Source organism: Vanessa tameamea, chromosome 24 (assembly GCF_037043105.1).
Source record: "Vanessa tameamea isolate UH-Manoa-2023 chromosome 24, ilVanTame1 primary haplotype, whole genome shotgun sequence".
Lineage (NCBI taxonomy): Eukaryota > Metazoa > Arthropoda > Insecta > Lepidoptera > Nymphalidae > Vanessa > Vanessa tameamea.
In genome coordinates, this window is record NC_087332.1 from 9,370,231 (window position 1) to 9,392,058 (window position 21,828).

Here is a 21,828-nt window from a genome sequence, read left to right on the forward strand (position 1 = left end):
CAGTTTGTTATAATATTTATGTTGAGATAACTAATATAAAAACAATGGAATTGTTAATAAAAACGGTATAAATGATTAAATATGAGCTTAATGTAATGAATATGAAATAATGTAATACGAAGATATCAGAGAAAAGATTTCCAGAATTCCGTTAAGGAAACTTTTATAAATAATATATTTTGTGAACACCGGTTTACCTGATAGTAGACAGTGTCCGGGGTGTTTTTATCTGGCGTCCACGTGACGACACCGGGGTTGCCTTCCTCGCAGACAAGAGTCAGAGAACGCTGGTATGCTCCGAAGCTGGGGTACTCGTCAGCTTCGGGTCCTTCATTATCTGGAGTCCAGTTACAAAGACGACCGACACCATTCGGTAACAATTCACCGTTACGCAAACGACGAACACCTGCGTATATTTCTATATCCTGTAATTCATAAATATTATTTTTCAAAACAACATCATCTCTGCCTTGTTTATTGCGATTATTATTCTTTTTTTTTGTTAATTGGTATTTAATAAATCTTTGTTAATCTAATTATTAATTTTATTTTTACCTTTTTCTCAGCGTCAGATTTGTGATAGTATCCACCGACGGGATCGTTGGTTATATAGAAGGGGTGGTAGCGAGCCGGTACTTCGGGGTCTGTACCACCTTCCACCACAAACGTGTACTTCTTACCACGGACCACCGTGATTTCAGGAATCAAGAGACCGTTGATGTACCAAGAAATACCCCAACCCACGTGACCTGTGGGACGAAGAGTGCGTAACAATGGTCGGTTAAGTGTAATTATTACGAATATAAATGTGAAAGTTGAATTGGCATTCTTTCATGGAGCCAAAGATCCCTGAGTCGAAGTCATTATGTTTATAGAGTAGTTTGTGGTCGAAGAGTGACTTTTTTATTATATATTTTATGTTTTTTGCCCGTGCATTTTGCAGTTTCCTTTTTTTGTAAGACGTACATTCACTGGTTATAAATTTATAATAATGTCTTATATACATTTGAATTATTACGTTATTAGATTTACATTCGAATTATTAATGGAATTATTGATTTAACATAGTGTAACAATGGCTACATATTATTTCAACAAACAAAACACGACTAGAAAGTCGATATTTAAGTATAGTTATGGTTTATTAAAACGACTTTTTGAGCATTACTGTGGTAGAAGGCACATTAATTCTGATTAGTAAATTTTATGATTAAATAATACCTTTAATAAAGTATGTAATAAAACAATATTACAAAACTTAAGCGCTGTGGTGCTTATGCACAAAGTATTTATAAACTACGCTTCGATGGATTGTACATTAAACATTTCTGCAACTTTCAAAACTTTCGTATTGAATGTAAACTGGTATAGTATTTACTAAGTAGTATACTTCTGGATATTCTCAGCTGAACTAACTTATATCATAGACTATATTTTACTTTTAATTAATAATTATAAGGGAATTGATCTTCAATCAATCTTGATCTACATATACCGTCTAGGTTAAATAATAAAATTTAAATTAATTACGAGTATCGTTAAAAAAATTGTGGAAGGATATGTAAATAATGTCGAAAGTCAAAATCACACTTGCTTCTTAGTAACAATGAGTATAACACTGATTCAGAAATAAATACCTCAGACCTCCGAAAAACCAAAGAACCTTTTTTAATGAAATAATATAAAATGCTGACATTGCACAAAATTTAACCACAGCTTGTAACGCATAGGATAAATTTTTTTATATCCCTTAAGATCGTAATTAGTAATTACACCAGCTCAATTATGCAACCGGAACCATTATTATAAAGTATTCATGTCTTCACCCTAACCGGCTAGCATAAAACTCTACCATCAGTGAAAATATTACAATAGTTATGAATTTGTCTTGAAGAAATGCCAACCCATAAGACCGCGTCTTGAATATTCTGTAATATGTCGCTTCGAGCATTTTTCTAATGCATCTAATGCGCTATTTGCATGTATGTGTTACAAAGTATAAAATATATTAAAGAACAAGACAAGTTCTAATGCTGATATGATGCATCACCTTTGTTATGTATAAGTTTCTCGTAAAGCAAAATTGTTATTTTAGATATTTAGGCAAATGATGTGTCGTTAGAACCATAAAGGTGTAGAGCGCGTATCAAAAGCTTTACGACATCACCATAATGACGCCCGTAGGCAGAATCGGACACATAAAGCGATTGAATTTAATTTATGTCTAGATATTACCAATTTCTTTCTTGTCTTCAAACTTCAATCTACAGAATCTACTGCTTTTGATTTGGAGATACCCCCAGTTCCCATTTTATTAATGTTATACCCGCGCTAATGGATTTTATTTTGTACTCTAATTATTCATATCATAACTTAACTCACCTGTTATAGCAGAATATCCTTGCTTTCCTCCAGTAGGTCCCATTTGCGCATAGAACACGCCGTCTGGGGGTTCATAACATTGTATACCGGGGATTTCCCAAGGCGTTACCTTGGGAGACGGGCGTGGAGTAGGCACTGGGTTGGGTTTGATCACCGCAGTCTAGAAACAATCGAAGGTATTTAAACACTTATCATCAAACATAATTCAGAAAAAATAATATATCTCAATATTTATGTCTGTTGTTAAATGAAATGATTTGTTAAATAATATTGTTATATATTTATTTTTTTCAAGGTGATAGGAAGTTAAGGGCTTTCCAGATTTTTAAAATTAAACGTTTTATAGTTGGAAATAATATTTAAAAGTGTATTAAATGTAGCCCGGCTTAGATTGCGGTTTATAATTGAGCGGACGATTTAAATTTTTCATGTCACCGATTTCAGACAGTAAACGACCATGCAGATCCAAATTATGGTAGTGGTAGTGCCACACTGCATACTTTCGGGTTGAAGCCGAATGGGCCAGCACGCCCGGGGAAGTACCACTCTCTCACTTAAAATCGGTGTAAAGTGGTAGCTATGCTACCGCGTTTTGTCCGGTATGTGAGAGTTCCGGAGGCCCGATCCCCCTCCCCCCCAAAACATAATGGTTGTGCAGAATTTGATTTCATTACCCCAGGAGGGTACCATCATCAGCGACTGCGGTGGAGAATCCCTCTCTGGGTATCCATGCTGAGGACGTACACCACCTGAGCAGGGATGCTCAGGCTGCCCTCCGAATTCTGGGGGGGGGCAATTTTGCGCTCGCCACTGTTCAGGGCAAGCGGAGCAGGCATCATAAGGCAACCCCTACCACCCTCACCGTGGACTTTTGCAACATAAGGGGACTCAACTCCAACTTGAACGCCGTTCACTTTCACCTTGAGACGGTGAAGCCGGCCTTGCTCTTTCTTACCGAGACCCAGATATCCTCTCCTGCCGATACGACTTTTCTTTCTTACCCCGGGTACAAATTGGACATTCCTTTGTACCACGAGCTGAGGTGTACGTTTACGTCAGAGATGATATCTGCTCTCGACGCCTCCGCAACCTTGAAGGGCAGGACCTATCGATTGCCTTATTGCAAATCAGTAACATTCACTGCTATGCAGACGACAGCACCGTGGATACCTCATACATCGGCCGTGGTAATATTTCTCGGGAAAAGGTCGAAGAAAACCGGAACAAACTTGTGTCTGAAATTGAGTCATCGTTAAACAAAGTCTCGAATTGGTGCCGGCTAAACCTAGTCCATTTCAACCCCAAAAAGACGCAAGTTTGCGCGTTAACTGCTAAAAAAACACCATTTGTCGTATCTCCATGATTTGAGAACATTCCGTTAGCCGCCACAGCTAGTATCGGAATACTTGGCGTCGATATTTCAAGCCTCGTTCAGTTCCGCGGTCAATTGGAAGGTAAAGCCAAATTGGCATCAAAAAAGCTGGGTGTGCTCAGTAAGGCAAGATAGTATTTCACGTCGGCCTATCGTCTAAGACTCTACAAGACACAAATTCGGCCTCACATGGAGTACTGCTTTCACCTCTGGGTGGGTGCTCCCAAGTACCAGCTCCTTCCATTTGACCGTATCCAACGTAGAGCAGCTCGAATTATCGACGATCAAGCCCTTTCCGATCTGCTTGATCCTTTGGCTTTGCGTAGAGATGTTGGATCGCTCTGCATCTTCTACAGAATTTATCACGGGGAATGTTCCGAGGAATTGTTCGGATTAATCCCGGCTGCTGAATTTCACCTTCGGACATCTCGTCAAAATTCCAAATATCACCCACACCACCTAGATGTCCGAAAATCCACAACAGCGCGATTTTTAAGACATTTTCTGTCTTGCACAACCACTCTGTGGAACCAGCTTTCGCCGGCGGTTTTTCCGAACCGGTGCGACTTGGGAACCTTCAAGAAAAGAGCGTACTCCTTCCTGAAAGGCCGGCAACGCACCTGCAAGCCCCCCGGTGTTGCAGATGTCTGTGGGCGGTGGTAGTCACTTTCCATCAGATGAGCCTCCTACTCGTATGCCACCTCTAACAGAAAAAAAATCATTAATTAATATTATTATTATTATATTTGACCTCGTTAGACAGTGTCTAGCTTATAAGGCGACAGAACCCGTTGACCTGGGTTCGAAACGTCCGGTATCTCATTCGTGTCGGATTATGAGACTCATGGAAAAGACACACACATATGTGTTTGTGTACACAGATAAGCATTATGATGTCTCCTACACTATACTTGGCTATTAGCCGTTGAGGGCAGGAGAACATTGAGATAAATTAAGATGCTTAACAACGATCATTGCTAAATAATCTGCATAAGACTTTAATTTAGAAAGTTAAATGGTTTAATGATGTCATATTTTTCTAAAACGAATCTCTAATCGTGTATGTAAAAAAAAGTGCGAATGTAACATACAACGTCCTCTTCGTCTTCCTCAGACGGTCTTCTTGGTTTATCTTGGCGAATTGGCTCTGATGTTCTGTGCTCCTCTTCACCTTCCGGCATCGGACAGTTCCACAGCGGCGGTCGACCGAACTCAATGAACTTGTCACCCTGTGTATATTTGGAGTTATTTAATAATTTATTGATCAAATATTATTGTTTAAAAAATTATATTATTGGTCAGCATCACATAAAGTAGAAGCCTTTTGCCTTCTACAAGTCCGATCCAAATAACTTAAAATCCAAGAATAGTTCTACAGAAATACAAACCTGCTAATATTTAAAAAAAAGAGGTTTTTTATGAGATAGAGAATACGCAATATTTTTTTTTAATCTATTATTAAAACTGTACTATACAAATACTCAAAGTATGTGTTTCTTCAAAATATAAATATTAAATATATACAAAGCAAAAATAATAATTGAGTTTAAAATGAATAATTATTACTTCTTCAGTAAAGTAATTATTACCTTGGTAAAATGATGATGATACGACACCTCCTGCTTAGAATTTAGAGGTCCGATAGCCCAGATGATTGGCTGGCTGACATTTGTGAGCACAGGTCGGTCCAAGAAGTCGGAAGCCTTAAGCGGTCGCTGGTACGTCACGATGGAGTAGCCATTCACCAAAGCGGCATTAAGGACACGGATTGAATTCGTGTTAGGCTGTAAAAAATTATATTCTTTAACAGTTATAATATAATGATATTAAAATGAGAGGTCACTAGTTTCGTTTAAGTGTTTGATTAAATGGGCAAATTTCGAATTGGTAAAAATTTTGGAGCCAAGAGGATTCTATGATAAGAACAAGTGAATCTTACACATGTGTTTTCGGGTTCAAATAGCAGAATTTTCCTCCTCATTTTTAACTTATAACTCATCACTCGAAGGCGAAAAAAGACCTCGTTGTGTAAAATAAAGTAATGTAAATGTGTAAAATTTCCAACTGAAAAGAATTCAAGCTACAACGCAATTTGGCGATTGTGCTCCTAAAATTTGAATCCCGCTTTCTGAGCATGCAGTATTACGTCTGTTCGACCAAATTACTTCAATTTCTAGACCTGAATATTTCAGACTACATTAACCCCGGAACATCCACGTTAACTTTTCTGATAATCTCGCTTCTCTAAACCAGGAAGTTCACTGAGTATGTGTATATTGGGTACGATAAAACGATTGTTTTCTACTTAAAATCTATAACTTTGCAACCGAAACTCGCCTTCATGGTGCGAGTAACACGAACTATTATAGTGAAAATATTTCTGAAGAAGATTGTGTACTGATATAATGTTATTACATGGTTCGATATTATCGATGCCTGGAATCCGTAATACGTATAGCCTTCGCTAACTGTTCTTCCTCCGATAACAATCTGGGTCTCGAATCAGATTAATATATCACATTATATAAGATTACGTATGGCCTCATCCGAGAGGTCAACGTACGACTCGTAGCTAGGAGATACAGGCCATACCGCCCGAAGTAAATAATATGATGGATAAAATGTCGTGAGTCCCTAAAAGGAATTTTAAGTACCTTTCATTAAATGATAAATAAGTATTTTCTTGATTAATCAATTTTACAAACGCTTGGAAATACATAAAGTTTGATGAAACACAGAAATAAAGCCAGGTTTCTTAAGATTTCTTATAAAATGTATTAATCATAAACATCTTTCTTTTTTTTTACAACACAATTTCACTGACGCTGAGTATCTTTCGATGTCTACGTTACCAGTTTAGAAACGAATAATATTATAATATTTGTACAAAGTGACAGATATATAGATATAAATATAGTCCATATGACCAATTATATGAAAATCGTAATACTCAATATATCAAATATAGAGTATTATGAGTACTGTGGTTGAGGTACACATACTGAAAATATTATATGTCAGCGCAGAGCTTCAAAACAACGTCAAGTGATGTTTATTTTCGTTTGAACCTTTGATTAGTGCATTTATTTCTGCGAAAAGTCGCCTACTCTTAGTTCAGGCAGACTTTTTGATTTTAATTGTTATTAAGCATAAAAAGTAACTGTCAGTGAATGTCCAATACTGGACTCAGGCTTACTCTACTCTTAAGGAGCGAGTCTAGCTCATCCTACTTTACTCATTCCTTAAATATAAACATAGCAGGATTTCATCCCACACGAGCGGCTTACTTGATGATTACTTATAAATATAAATGAGGTGTAAGAAAAATCTAACCGATGCGTATAGTAACTTTTTTATAACTTTTATAGGCGACCGGGACAATGTCGTCGATGCGCCTAGAACCACGTAAACAAAAATGGTAAGTCTAATGTGCTTCTAGTTACACGGGCTCACTCACTCTTCAAATCGGAACTTTAATTTAACCAATAAGTATTGCAGCTTGGTGGTACAATATTTGATGAGTGAGTGGTACCTACCCAGACGGGCTCGCAATATCCGCACTACCGAGTAAATGTAATTTGTGTTTATAATTCATCTCGTGCTCGGCGGTGAAGGAAAACATCGTGAGGAAACCTGCATGTGTTTAATTTCAACGAAATTCTGCCACATCTGTATTCCACCAACCCGCATTGGAGCAGCGTAGTGGAATATGCTCCAAACGTTCTCCTCAAAGGAGGAGAGGAGACCTTAGCCCAACAGTGGGAAATTTACAGGTTACTAATGTAATGTAATGTAATGAGTAAATGTAAGTTGTATAATAATGCCATTGGAGACAGTCCGTCAATCCAGTGCCTTACCGCTATTTTGTGATCCGGACAAGAGCCGTGCACTCCAGCGCATTGACTCTTTGCATCTAAATAGTAATCTTCTGAGAAGCCCTTGAGGGTGGTTTTATCCACCCACGCGACGGCCACGTCACCACCCACCATCTGCGAGTGATCGTTAACGCCGGACACTCCGAACGACATGTATTCGCCATCCTCTGAAAAACAACAAAGATTTTCAGGAAGGATTTCGTATTTTTTTTTATTATTATTTCTTCTCATATAATTTATTTTGTCAAAACCAAAATATACTTTTTTCGAAAAGCTCTTGCAGTCTGCTAAGGCCGACCGAAGAGAACTGGCTTATTAATAAAAATAGTATATGTTAATTAAATATAATGATGTCTGCTTTAGTTCATATCATTTTCAGTCATCTCTGTAATCACAACTCATATGTTTTTGTATTTAAATCAAAGCTATTTGTCGTTAATCTTAAACCGATGATGACATTATCATCGATTTGAGATTAAATGTACGTCGTGATAATTAGTTTCTTCAGTCTCTTTCATAAATAAATAGTGGTTGCATTATTTGACTGAAATATAAATCAATAAGAAGACGAAACTCCTGATTAAATTTACGTGGGGCAGTTAAACAGCACGTTCGCCAGAGAGAACCACAGTGCGTCATCGATATTTTAAAACGATACAATTTCGTGCTAATATTAATGACTCACTACTGAATTGATACTATTTATTACACTATTTCCAGCCCGCGGCTTCACTTGCATGTGAGGGGATGCAGGTGCAGGGTAAGTAACAGAGTAAGGAATATTCATTGATCTAAGCTTTCGCGTCTTTAATATAAGTAAAGTTTGTCAAAATGTTATTCATTAGCTAAGTAATATTTCCGTCTGATATCAAAAATTGGCTCGCAAATATCATTCGTAGTAAAACACTGAGTAGGTTATTCGCCCCTATATTTCTGGATAGTTGCCACGCATGATATAACATTTGGATTTGCCCCAATATAATATTTCCTGTGCCAAGGAATACTATCGCGAATTCAAAAACCAGACAAGGAAAATTATATTAGTAAAGCTACTAAAATATAACCACTGAAAGAATAAACACGCTACACGCAGACAAGTTATTTTCATCTTCTATATTTATAAAATACCAAGTCCTGACTGACTTGAACGTTTGTATGGAAGTCCGTCATTTTTTAAGTTAGAAACATGAAATTTCATTTTTGAGATACTTTTAAAAATGAGTAGATATTGTTAGAGACTAGCCCTTGCCTCCATACGGTGCTACGTCATAGGATATCATATGTTAGAGACTAGCCCTAGCCTCCATACGGTGCTACGTCATAGGATCTTATAATTAATTATATCATTAATAATATCACATATTATAAATATATACAATTATTATTGTAATTAATTGATCAATAATTTGTACAACTTTAGTTAATATTATTTTATGGAATAACATTTAATACTGGCATGCAACACTATTTCTTATTTTAAAAATGATTGAGCTGTCATAAGGAAAACAATTGGATGATTGTGAGGGATTGTAAAGAAACATAGAGAGATTGGAGCATCATTGTATAACATAATTTTATTTTGCCATCCCGAACTACTGCAATTACAATATGTATTTAACCGTTTCTTGATATTTTACCCCTAAAGGGGTGAAATAAGGATTAAAAATTTGTAGGGAATACCGTAATTTTTGTAAGGTAGAAACACGAAACTTTGTTTTTGGTTAATATTTAAAAATGAGTACATATGTAATTTAGCGTTTCAGGATATATTATCTCTAATGGGGTGAAATAGGGTTGAAAATTTGTATGGAAATCCGTCATTTTTGAAGTTATAAGCATTAATCTTTATTTTTGGGCTACTGATGAGAAATGAGTAGATATGTATTTAAGAGTTTCTGGATATTCTACCCCTAAGGGTTTAAATAGGGGTTGAAATTTCGTATGTAGGTTAGTCTTGAAGCCCGTCATTTTTTAACATAAGAAATAACGGGCGAGGTGATTGGCGCGTCAATAATGTTACTGAGAAATTTAAGACTCCAAAATTATGCGACGGCACCAGACTAATAGAAAGGGTTCTCTGTCGTAATGTCATAGGTTACAGTTATCACTGGATGTACTAAAAGAGAAATAGTTCCACGAATATCTTTGATACCATCAGAATACCCCTTTAATTTCAAGAGAGTTCGCGCTTAAAGTATGCTTCACCACGACAATTATAAAATGGCCGGAGTAGATATAAGAGAAGACAGTTTTTCGCATAGATAGCTCTAAATAGCCTGGTCGAGACTGAGCTCTGTAAGCAGTCTGGTGTATCTAGCCACGAAAGTCGAACCACAAATGAGGTCTTAAATTAACGTAATATTTTAAATTATTCTGTAATATAATTTCCACGCGACAAAGCCGCGGGCAACAGCTAGTATAATATATTCAAGCTGAATGTTCCGTCGCAAAGAGCTAAGGTAACAATTTTTCCCATAACTGTAGCAACGGCGAGGCAAGCGAAGTTGGATCGAGCTAAAAGCAAAACTGTAAGATAGAATCTATAATTTATATAGATAGATAATTAATTTTAATATTAACTTTTTCGTCACAAAACCATCTTAAACCAAACAAATAGATGTTATAATGGCGACTGTTCCGAATGTTGAGTGTGTAATCTATACGACGTTATATAACATAAATACCAATATATAGACATCATCAACGCGTACTTCTATGGTATAGTAAAAAAAAAAAAATTCAAATAAGGTGCAGTAGAACGTACCAAGCTTAGCGACGAGCTGCAAGACAATGCTGTCCCCGGCGACGGCCCAGCGCACTTCGAAGGCCAGTTCGTCGTGTAGCACCTCGCAGTTCAATTTCGACTGAAATGAAGTAACTATTTTAAAACTTTCGAAATTAGCTTTTCAATTGATTTAGATTCAAAATGTTTTAAGACTAGTTCGGTTCTACAATTTTATGAGCAAGCACCTAATTTTATCTCAATTAAGTATTAGTATTTAATACCCAGGTTGGGTGGATATCAAAATTTACATTCCAACTTATTCCTACTACAAATATAACTGTCTGAAATGAAAAAAAATGATTTTTTATGGAATTGGTTATTTTTAATTAATTAAATAAAACGTTTACATATTTCAAAATAACCCTTTTCATTTCAAAATAACCCACCGCAAAAGTGCAACCAAACAAAGCGACTATTTTGCCAGAAGACTGCGTTGTTTTATAATACTTTAAGTCTCAAGACGATTCGAACTCTTGTCCAAACTCGTCTCCCGACCGCGGAGTGAGGCAGACATTAAACTTAAAAGATTTTTTTCTCAATGTTTGTTTTGTTTCTACTTTAAGAGAAGTTATAATTCGATGTCTGGGCTCTCTCGTCGGTTTTTTTGAGGTCCTATCTATAAATCGATGAGAGATATTTGGTAAACAACAAATAAATTGAACAATCTATTCGACTGGTGTTTTAAAATCATGCGTATTTTCGAGTAATTTCTGAATAAAGCACATTTTCCTTTTATTCTTCGGCAACGTTTTTATTACGATAATTCTAGCGATGCATTAAATAGCGCGATTTATGCGCGGCTACGTACACTAGGAATGCTTTATTGATCGGTTTATTTAAATGTATGTTTATCGAATTTTCAGATAGATTTTTAAATTACATTAATTGTCTATTTAGGTAGCCCTAGAAGTACAGAATATCACAACAATTTTGATAAAAATGAGACCAATGATAAGTGAACACCTTCGCCCATTGAAGTGATAGGACACAAATTCGTTAGTTATTAATTTTATAAAACATATAACACACCCCGTCTAATTTTACTCGTTTTTATAAAAAAAATGAGAATCTGTTTTGCGATTCAACGGAAAAATGCTACTCGCATTCTTGCCCTATTCCTCGCGGTCATAATTTATACAACGTATTATAAAACTGATGTAGTAGCTTTCTAAGTCGCAAATGTCCGTCGTACATATTTATATAAGTCGCTAGTTACCGCACAAACAGCGCTAGGAACAAACAGAGCCCCAGACCGCAGCAGGAGCAAATAATTTACTAATTAATTAATTAAACCATACTGTTATCATTGCATTAAAGCTAGATCTAATTTACGCGCTGCAAATATTCTTAAACGTGCACACGTATGGTGTAGATCGGAAATTTAAATCCGGGCAGGAACTACTGACTTTCCATACGCCTAATTTCTATTTAAAACTCAAAACTCATCTCACATCACGAGAAAATTGTCTGAATTGATATGTGTTGTATGTATCAATTCGCATCGGTTCAGCTTTTGAAACAAGCTCCAAACTATGTCTTGAAAAAGAGCGGAGGCATCTCCTAAAGCTCATTCAAAACGCTCTTTTTTACAATTCCTTACATTAGAAATAATCCTTTAAATATATTTACCTGAGTACCAATTCTATTGGGACATAATAACTTAATCACATAAGCAGTTATATTACATGTTCAGAGAAGTAAAAGCGCCACCGTCCCACGTACAACGCCGCAGGACAATTTTTTGGACTTTTAGTGAGTATACTATAATTTTGTATATGGCTTTTTTCTTACATTCATATTAATAATTAAGTTTGAAATTCAAATTCAATTGTAAATTAGTTCTTAAATTCTTTACTCTAACAATAACAAAATAAACAGAATATCCTAATCATTGTTAGTTTTCCAAGAAAATCATAGAAAAGAAAGCAAATTGTTTAGATCGCTCCGTCATAATGATATTTACTCAACTACTTTAATGGTTAAATTATTATTATATATTTCGGATGTAAATACGGTGACGCCGGTGAAAGTTGACGTGTACGTCGGTAATTGTGCGAGATCTCAGCAATTATCAATGGCAAAATGTTTGTTAATAGCCATGATAAAAACCGGTATCTTGTAATTTTAAAAACCGCTTAAAAGAAATTTCCACTTTCGCTAATAAGATTTAATAATTAAACTATTAGAGCGTTCATAATTACATATAAATTACATCCTTCCTTAATATTTTGTATATCATAGTGGGCTTAATTGCTCAATGTTTAGAGAGAAAAACTGTATTTGTTTGGAACCGCTGTAATTATTGACACCAGCAGCAGGAAAAGTTAGTGTCTCGCTACAGTTTTGTGCTAAAGTTTTATAAGTTACATTATTTCAACGTAAACCTGAAGTTTCATGTTTTTTTTCTTGGAACGATAGGAACTGGTTGACCACAACTTCCTATAGCATACATAATACACTTCTCACTATCATGGAAATTGAGTTGTCTCTTGAAATGGTAATTATACTGGCTCACTTTGACGGTAGAATTTACCATACTAGTTTAAATACATACAGGATACATGAATTTATTTGTTAATGTTTGTTGAAGTCCTGTGAAGTGACTTAGAAATGCTTGTAAAGGTATTCTATTTAGAGTTTTCAATAATCTTTGAATCAAAAAGAAAATATACTTTGTTCGAGTAGGCTTTTACAAGCACTTTTGAATCGTCATATAACAAACTATATTAAGTGAAGCTACCGGATTTTAGATTCTACCGAGAAGAACTGGGAAGAAACTCAATAGTTTTACAATATTTAAATTACAAAGTTCTAAAGTTATGCTAGCCAAATACAATTATATATGTATACAATGTATCCTGCCTGGAAGTCGACAAGTATTAGCTCCACGCCTATCTATCATCTATCTAATCCTGTATTGAATAATATGCTTTTTTATTAATGTATTTTTTACAATCGCAGCATTGCGAAGTGACTGTCACTAGAACAACATATCCGTTTAGTTCACAAGTTGGCTTATGGGCTCTGCTAATTATTCAGTGTCTCATAGCATCCGCAGTCTAATAGAATCGAATATTAAATGCAACTCCAACAAGCCGTGAGCCTGATACGGTCACTATCGATTTTCAATTGCTCTTGTCGCGGTAAAGTTACCGAATTAGCTTCCACAGACTCTTCTCCACATAAATATTTGATCCCGCCCTGATTCCCAGCGTATAATCCAACGCTTACACCGTAACGATGAAAAATATACACGTTAAATTATACTTTATTCTATACTGAGTTAGTATTAATATTGATTGCAGCTCGATTGATGTTCGGACAGTACGGATTAAGTGTGGTTGTTATTCAATCGTTTTCAAATAGCACAAGTTTTTAATTCTTAAATATCTTTAGTTTAAATTGGAGTTTATTTTAAAATGAACTAAAGTTCTAGAACTTTTAGTTTTATTACGTAATTTATCGGCAGATCATTGTGGACTTCATGGTGCCCATTCAAGTTTCGCTCGGTGTTTTAAATGAATGCGACTCGAATGTAAACAACTTTATAACAGTCTGAAGTGCTGAACTCTGAATTATTAAAATTCAGATAAACTATATATAACTCGTAAATCATCTTAGAATTTTAATGGCGTAATACTTGGTAGTAGGGCTTTGTACATCCTCTCGTCCCTTATTCTACCAAATAGCAATAGTTAATACAGCCTGTTAGTCAGCCTCGCTAACTATTTTTTAAAACTTGTTTTTAATTTAAAGGAAAAGTTCAAAGTAAAGTCACTCATCAATATCATAAAGACGATAAATACGTGATAATACGGAGATATTACTTGGTAGGGCTTTGTGCTAACCCGCCTGGGTAGGTACCACCCACTCATCAGATATTCTGCCGCCAAGCAGCAATACTTGGTATTGTTGTGTTCAGTAACATCTTAGTCCCCAAGGTTGTTGGCGCATTGGCGAAGTAAGGGATGGTTAATATTTCTAACGGCGCCAATGTCTATCGGCGGTGGTGACCACTTAACATCAAGTTGCCGGTCAACTTGGCCGGTCCGTGCCGTTACCTATTACATGAAAAAAGGCACGAGGTAAATAATAATCCGCAACATTATCAAATAAATTCGAAATGAAATCGACACCAATACGTTATCCGTCCGTGTGTGTCACTGACTAGTGTGACGTGATCAGCCGCGCGATGTAATTCCACCAGGCACACCGCATTCAGCTTATTAAGCCGAACACCGATAAGCCGCAGATGATGATAATTGCAAGTGCATGTGAGCCTCTTGACAGATTGTCATTATTGTGATTAAATCTTATCATCGCATCTTTATTAAGAGTATAAATGTGTGTATTGTTCGTGTAATTGCGGAACTTAACGCTGTCAATGTCGTCTTATTAACTTATTTGGTATTCGTATTCACAAATTCACTGTAGCAACTAACTCAAATATTTCAAAACATTTGAAGTAAATAACAGTCTTTTTTCTTGAGGAGGTTTTGAGCTTATTCCGCAACGCTGCTCCAATACGGATTGGTGGATACATTAGCAATGTGAAACTCTGTGGTGCCTGTCCGGTTTTATACCAATCTTTGATTAAGATGAATTCACCTCTCAGCCCCAAGTATACCACTTTCGCATCTCAGCCCAAAGTATTTGTTTATTCATTGAACAATGAACGCGAGAGCGGTGCAATCCTACTAAAGTATTCATTGAACCGAGTGGCGAGTAGTCGATGCCGATCTTATTTGACTCCTTTCATATCTAACTAAAAACCGAGAAGACGGCACGCACTCGTATTTGCTGTTCGATTTATTTAACATATTCGCGAAAATATAGTCGAATAATCGCGAATAATCGCGCTGTTGTGGTCGCGCAATAAATACAATTACTTAAGCACGTGTCGAAGATGTTCACGGAGGTTCGTGGTGGAGCGACGGAGGCGTTGAGAGGTTATTGCGGGCGAAACAAAGCCGTAACGTTTATACTTCACAGTGAAAATATTGATCTTACTCTTATTTACCAGTAACGCGTGTGATCGAAATTCAAAACAAAGTAAAAACAATATTTAAATGATCCACAGTAAAGTACGTCCGTATACTCATTGCATAACAAACACCGAAACAATACGTCGAACATGTTACATAAATATTAACTTATGTAAATAATATTAGGTATTCTAACTCATTATATATATATTTGTTTTTCAAATAACGATTGAAAATATCAAATTCTCATACTGAACGATCATTGTTTATATAAGTTTACTAATTACACACGTATCAGGGCGACCTTCGAACCTTCACTTAACTTCGCTGACTTTCCAGTCTTACTCAAATAAGAATTTATAGATGCGAATTTATATTATATAAGAATTTAAACAAATAGCTTTTGTGCGGCTTAAATCAAATATTTTATGTAAACGCTACGTTCTCTATGAAGCTGGAATAGGCTGTCGCGGTGCGGCTCAGACATCCTGATGGAGTTCTGTGTTTGGTGAAAGTGATACGACCAGCGGATAAGTCACAACATTAATGTTATCGAAATCAAAAATCACCATCGGAATCAACTAATCAAGTAGGCTCTTAGAAGCGTTCCTTCCAAAGCACTTTATAATATTTAGTTATTTAACATAAGGGTACAAGAGGCTACTGATACAAATTATATTTGACTTTGACGTCGTCATTTTCATGGCAGAAAATGGACTGTAAACTTACCACTGGATAAGTACCTACTACATATAATTATGAATTAAATAATTAGCACAATTTAATTTATTAATCATGAACGGCAATCAACTAATATTATTTCAATGATATTTTATCATCTATACTATTTTATAATTTTAAATTTCATATGGCGTGTTCTTAAATATTTAAAGTACCCCCCCACTGTTACCGTTAGTACAGGGAGCTATCGTTAGTTGCGTAATGTGTAGGTATAATAATAATTATTTTTAATCTACCAACAATGTTTTATTTCGTCATTCCTAAAATTTTAAGTAATCCTAAAAATATTTTAATTATGGCTTAAACCACGAAGTCTTGATCGTAGTTAAAACACGAATATAATGAATAAATTTAATTAATGTTGATTTCATAGATTACTAACGTAAAGTAACAGTCTGTTTATATGTTACTGCTGAATGGCGGCCCCCTTTTAGGAGAAGAACGTATGGAACACTTCGCTTAAACGAGGTAGTTTGAAATGATTCGTAGTATTTTCCGTAAAAAAAAAATATATTTCCATATTATGGAAAGGAATATCAACAAGAAGTCTAATATGATTTATTCTGTCTTGTATATGTGTCTACGTGTCCGTTGTTCATACTTGGAACACAGATTAAACTTGATTATATTGTTGTTCAATGAAACCGATCCAAACACAACAACAGCAAGTAAGGGATGCCGTAGCAAAACATTGTATCGAACATTTCGCTGCGCCCTCGTCATCTTGTTTTTACACCAAACCCCACAAAAGAGGTCTCTGAGAGCAATTCGGAATCCGTGGTATAGGTAATGAGGGTGGAACATCGCATCGTTTGCGTAACAGCCTTATTGCCTATGTTACAGCAAACATCCCCTCCACTCGCAAGTAGCTCTTAATTCACAATACACAAGGGTCAAATTGCCCTGCATACGTGTGATACTATCAATTGACTCTATCAACCTATTGAAAAATAGACTTTAATGTTACAGCTTAAAACTCATATTTGAACGAAAAGATTCGAAATAATGCCTTCAGTCCAAAATTAGTTACAAAGGCTTCTCTGTTCAGCTATTGGAGTACAAACTAGTTCAGGTATATCAAAGTATTTTATTTTGATTCTCTTATTCGACGCGTGAATACACGTTATGTTACATCGAATAAGAGAATCAAAATACGCTCAGGAAATATGACAGCGACCATCAGTTACTTGAAGTATTTTATCTCAGAATTTGAAGAATTAACATTTAAGAAACGCTTGTATGTATTCAAGTAATAAATATATGAATGGGTTGTTGTTTGTACTAAACATAAAACAGCATGGAATCGCCCTACTGTTGGCCGTAGATCTCTTTTTGAAGAGAGGAATTAGAGTTTATTCCACCACGGCTTACGAATATGTGAGACGAATATTCACGCAGCCCATGTAGATTACCTGACAATGTTATTTTTCTCTGGCGAGTATGAGATAAATTTTGCACACGAAACTCAGTGTAGTTTGCCCGAATTTCAACTCGTAAATTTCGGTTAGAGTCCTCGTCTTCTATTTAGAAACCACCACGCCCTCGGCTCTCTGCTTTACTAAATATACTTATAATGTATCTTATAAATACAAAATTCCCCAAAATTTTTAAAAATTATAAGTGTTTTCAAATGGCGGATAACAAAAACTATTTTAATATAATCTGGACATAGTACTTATATAATACGATCACAATATAGTGTTATGGAAAGACACATCCTATATTAATGAGTTTATTATTCGGTACAATTTGATATACCTACCTACCTGTGATAAAAGAACCTGGAGTTATTAATTTTTGATTTTATACACGATATTTCATACTATTATACAGTTTTTAATTTGATTGAATTGTTAAAATTACTATTCAATCGGTAAAGTGGAAAATGAGATATTTTTGACATTAATTTTCTTTAAAATCCAACGATGATCTACTCGGTGGTAGCGGTAGAGCTGTGTGCTGTATAGCTGTCTGGGTGGAAGTGATTTATATTTCTAACAGAGCCGGTGTCTGAGTAAACGTGGCCCCTGCCGTCAGGCGGACTACTTGATCATATGTCTTTTCTCGGCGCGTTGGCATAATTTGCCATCTTGATTCATATTAAATTAACATCTTATAAATGTCACACATTAGACGGATTTTCTGACTTTCAAAAAAATTGTATTCGAAGCTCAGTTCAGCACACTGCTTAACCTGATCAATTAATCTATCCTAAAGCTTTGTAAAACTAGAAACATACTGATCCATTAATAATGTTTTCTTAAGTAGTAGAAAGAACACGCCACGAATTGCAAAATTACGTGAGCACTCGTTAATAAGGGATATTTATTTAGAATGGCGATCTTTAATATTCACAGATATCGACAACCGATAACGGCTTAACATTTATTAATCAATTTTTAATTGCTTCGTACTTGGGAAATTATAAACTTCAAGCCTAGTATTGAATATTTCTTTTCTTTGGGTATTTGTATATAATATATGTACATACGTAAATATTTTTTAAACCTCATGTCACGAAGATAATCCCGGGATCGTACGTTTAGCAGCCGCTGTTTTAATGTGTGTTTATCCAGTCCGTGTATCCCGAGGTACTTATCAGATTTTGACAAATGAGGTGTCGTTAGTTTCGCCTTAAATGGATAATACGTCAAGCAAATATAAAAAAAATACTAAAGTATCGTGACATCGAATGAATGTTTTGAAGTCGTCAATTCTGAAAATGTATAATTTATTCATAATAATATTATATAACTATTCGTGGGCACGTTTTACAATTTCAGGTTAAAAGATTCATTGTTAAAAAAAAATACTTAGGAATGATGTACAAACTTATCTTCATACAGTTGTAATAAAAACAAATGATTTCAGTGCTATGGCGTTTTTAGACTTCAAAAAAGCACTTGAATCTTGCGAGCGTTTCCTAAACAAACGTTTGCTTTACGGATCGGATAATCAAAGCGAGGCATCTCTGCTGTCACTTTACACGACACACGTTCGAGAACAATTCCAGCAATTTACTGCAACGCTTGTTCATTCACGAGACGATATTCATGTATCATACTCGGGCTCGGAGGCGTTGCATCTGATTCCCTCCAAAATAATCAACCGTATTAGCTGGTAAAGCCCGATGTAACTCACAGCTTACCATCATAACTTTCATATTCAATGGTTTGTTTGTTATATCTTTATACTGTGGAATTAAGTCGTTTTATTATGGTGTCAAATTAAAGGAATAAATAGACAATCATACTACTAAAGTTAGCGTGTTTTATTTATATTTCTTGTGATGCGTATTTCTATGGCCTTCCTTAAAATATAACTCATGGGATCTTCGTCAACACCGCATGCAGTAAATGGAAATCTTCATCTTCTTCGTCTTTCTCATCTACGCTCTTGTTATTTATTTTTTGCTTGATAAATGTTTTAAACACTATTTATTGTAACTAACGTTTTGATATATTGATGTTGATATTGATCTATTTACTCGCGGAGGCGCACCCCTTACATTTTATTAATTATCATCGTTCATTAAAAATATGAAATGTCCATTTTAGCCGTCGTGATTTTGATGTATAAGTGTCAAGCACACTAAGACCTCGCAAACACGCTAACGCACGCCGATAAGTTAACGTATAAGGGCTCGCCTTCTTGGGTGAACAGATCTGTACTAATATGGCCTTATCTATAAATCTGCTCAGTTAGGCAATGCCGTCTTCTTTAGAAAGTCAAATCGACGATGGCTGAATGAGCAAAATCAGTGTTTACCTAAAAGCTAATCAAAGTTTATAAGTTAAACAAAATCTATAAAACGGTACTATTTTTGTTCCTTCAATCTCGTTTCATATCTTTCTGTTAAAAACCTAAACATTTCAAGATTTATTTTGAACAAAGTAGATTCTCTAGAACTCATGGTACGAGTGTCGTGAAGGCTGTTCATTGTATTCTCAAGGAATGTGTCCAACGGGTTCGTGCTCTGAGATATTCCGTCGCTTGGCCTGCCTGGACATTAGATTTTAGTTTAATCTTCATTCAAAATTTTAGTTATGTACATATATTTATTTAAATATTAAGCTTAGAAATGTAATATTTTTTAATGTTTTGGTTTAAGAGTTATTGTATAAAGGTTAATTACAAACTTATTCAGTTTATGAACAATTTGAAGCACTAAAACTCAGTTGTGCCTGCCCAGGGTCAAACCCGTAATCTTTGGTTAAGATTTACGTGTCCAAGTCGCTGGACCGTTCCGGCTCTGAATCTAACAAGCTAATCATCACAACCATTAAGTTGACGTAAGTTATACGAAGTTAGACGAAATATTGATTTCCTTCGCACAAGTTAGTTGGCGATGTTAAGAAAATTAGATAAGCTGTTCAATATGAAAGCTACTTTAACGTTAAACAAGCATAAAGGCATAACGTACTAAGTCGTAGAGTCAGAATTTTGATGCGGTTATCGTCTTAAAAATAATAAAGTTCAAAGGAAATTTATGAAGAAACAAAAGAATGATAAATGGTTAGCCGGCGCTGTTAGCATTTCTCCCACGAGCGTTTGCTTTACGGTTCGCTCAAACAAAGCCAACAGTACTGCTGTCGCTTCACGCTTCGGCTTGCTTGAAGAATTGAAGCTAATTGACCGAACATCCCTTCTTACATTCATATATGTATTTTATTGCGTGTTTTAATTTTACGATTTAGTAGCGGAGCCCGAACGATTGCTTTCAGTCAATCTATTATCATAGACTATCCTTGTAATTGTCTTAATATTATTAATAAGCAATAGCCAAACTGATTGTGAAAATTATATAATTCAATATTAATATCTGTTTTCTGCGATATATATTTCTTCATTGTTTTTTTTTATATTATTAACAAGTTGTGTTGAATTACACGAGGAAAGAGGTTCGAAGATTAATCAGCCTCATTGTGCGGGGGACAGATCACACACATATGTAAGCCGTAACTATTTGCAGACTTTTTACAGCCACGGACGGACGAACAGTAACTATAACTCCATCTCGCCTTTAGTCGGGAATGTTGCATTACGTAACAGCAGGGCGGGTATATTGATAAACTTTTTCAATATAACAATGTTTTGAATATTAAATTAGATATCAGGTGAATAAAACTGCTGGAAAACAGCTGCTATTTAGACGATATTTTTAATAAATCTACAGAATTGTATGACACTGAACAGTAACGCAAATATTTTTTGAAAATAAGTAAACAACCACTACATCCATAACAAGTTTTGATCTGCACACTAAAAGGCAAAGATAAATAAAAAATGATTGATTTATAAAAATATGCTCCAAACCTTCTCCTCAAAGGGAGAGGAGGCCGTAGCCCAGCAGTGGGAAATTTACAGGCTGATGTAAAAAAAATGTAATGATTTATAAAAATGAGGAATAAATTAAAGTCGAATTATTTGGCAAGCTTTATTACTTAAGAGTATTCGTTGCTTTTATTGTTAAGTATAAAAGTATAAAAAATATGAATGAATGAAAGCAGACTTTCTGCATTTATGATAATATACACATTGGAGACATATATGTATCGACAGATATACTCGTACGTATATAAACTTATAAGCAAAAGGTTACACGCAAGTCAGGAACTACATCTAGATTACTAAAATAATAATATCTACAAGGCTTTAAAATATTATATTATTAATATTATATTTTTC

General features: G+C 35.3%; 2 protein-coding genes across 4 annotated transcripts in view; one reads left to right on the forward strand and one right to left on the reverse strand.

The window, feature by feature from the left end:
• Positions 1-21,828, forward strand: part of LOC113403204 (uncharacterized) — a 140,012-nt gene that overhangs the window by 44,306 nt on the left and 73,878 nt on the right. The gene's annotated exons all lie outside the window — the stretch shown is intronic.
• The window catches only part of Skel (Skeletor), a 78,996-nt gene that overhangs the window by 3,069 nt on the left and 54,099 nt on the right, over positions 1-21,828 (reverse strand). For all 3 annotated transcript variants that reach the window (XM_064218831.1, XM_064218828.1, XM_064218826.1), the window contains exons 7-13: positions 10,394-10,493; positions 7,612-7,796; positions 5,344-5,538; positions 4,846-4,983; positions 2,383-2,542; positions 556-749; positions 198-425 (exon numbers count right to left, since the gene is read on the reverse strand). In XM_064218831.1, the coding sequence (XP_064074901.1) occupies positions 198-425; positions 556-749; positions 2,383-2,542; positions 4,846-4,983; positions 5,344-5,538; positions 7,612-7,796; positions 10,394-10,493 (1,200 nt within the window). The remainder of the gene's footprint in view (positions 1-197; positions 426-555; positions 750-2,382; positions 2,543-4,845; positions 4,984-5,343; positions 5,539-7,611; positions 7,797-10,393; positions 10,494-21,828) is intronic.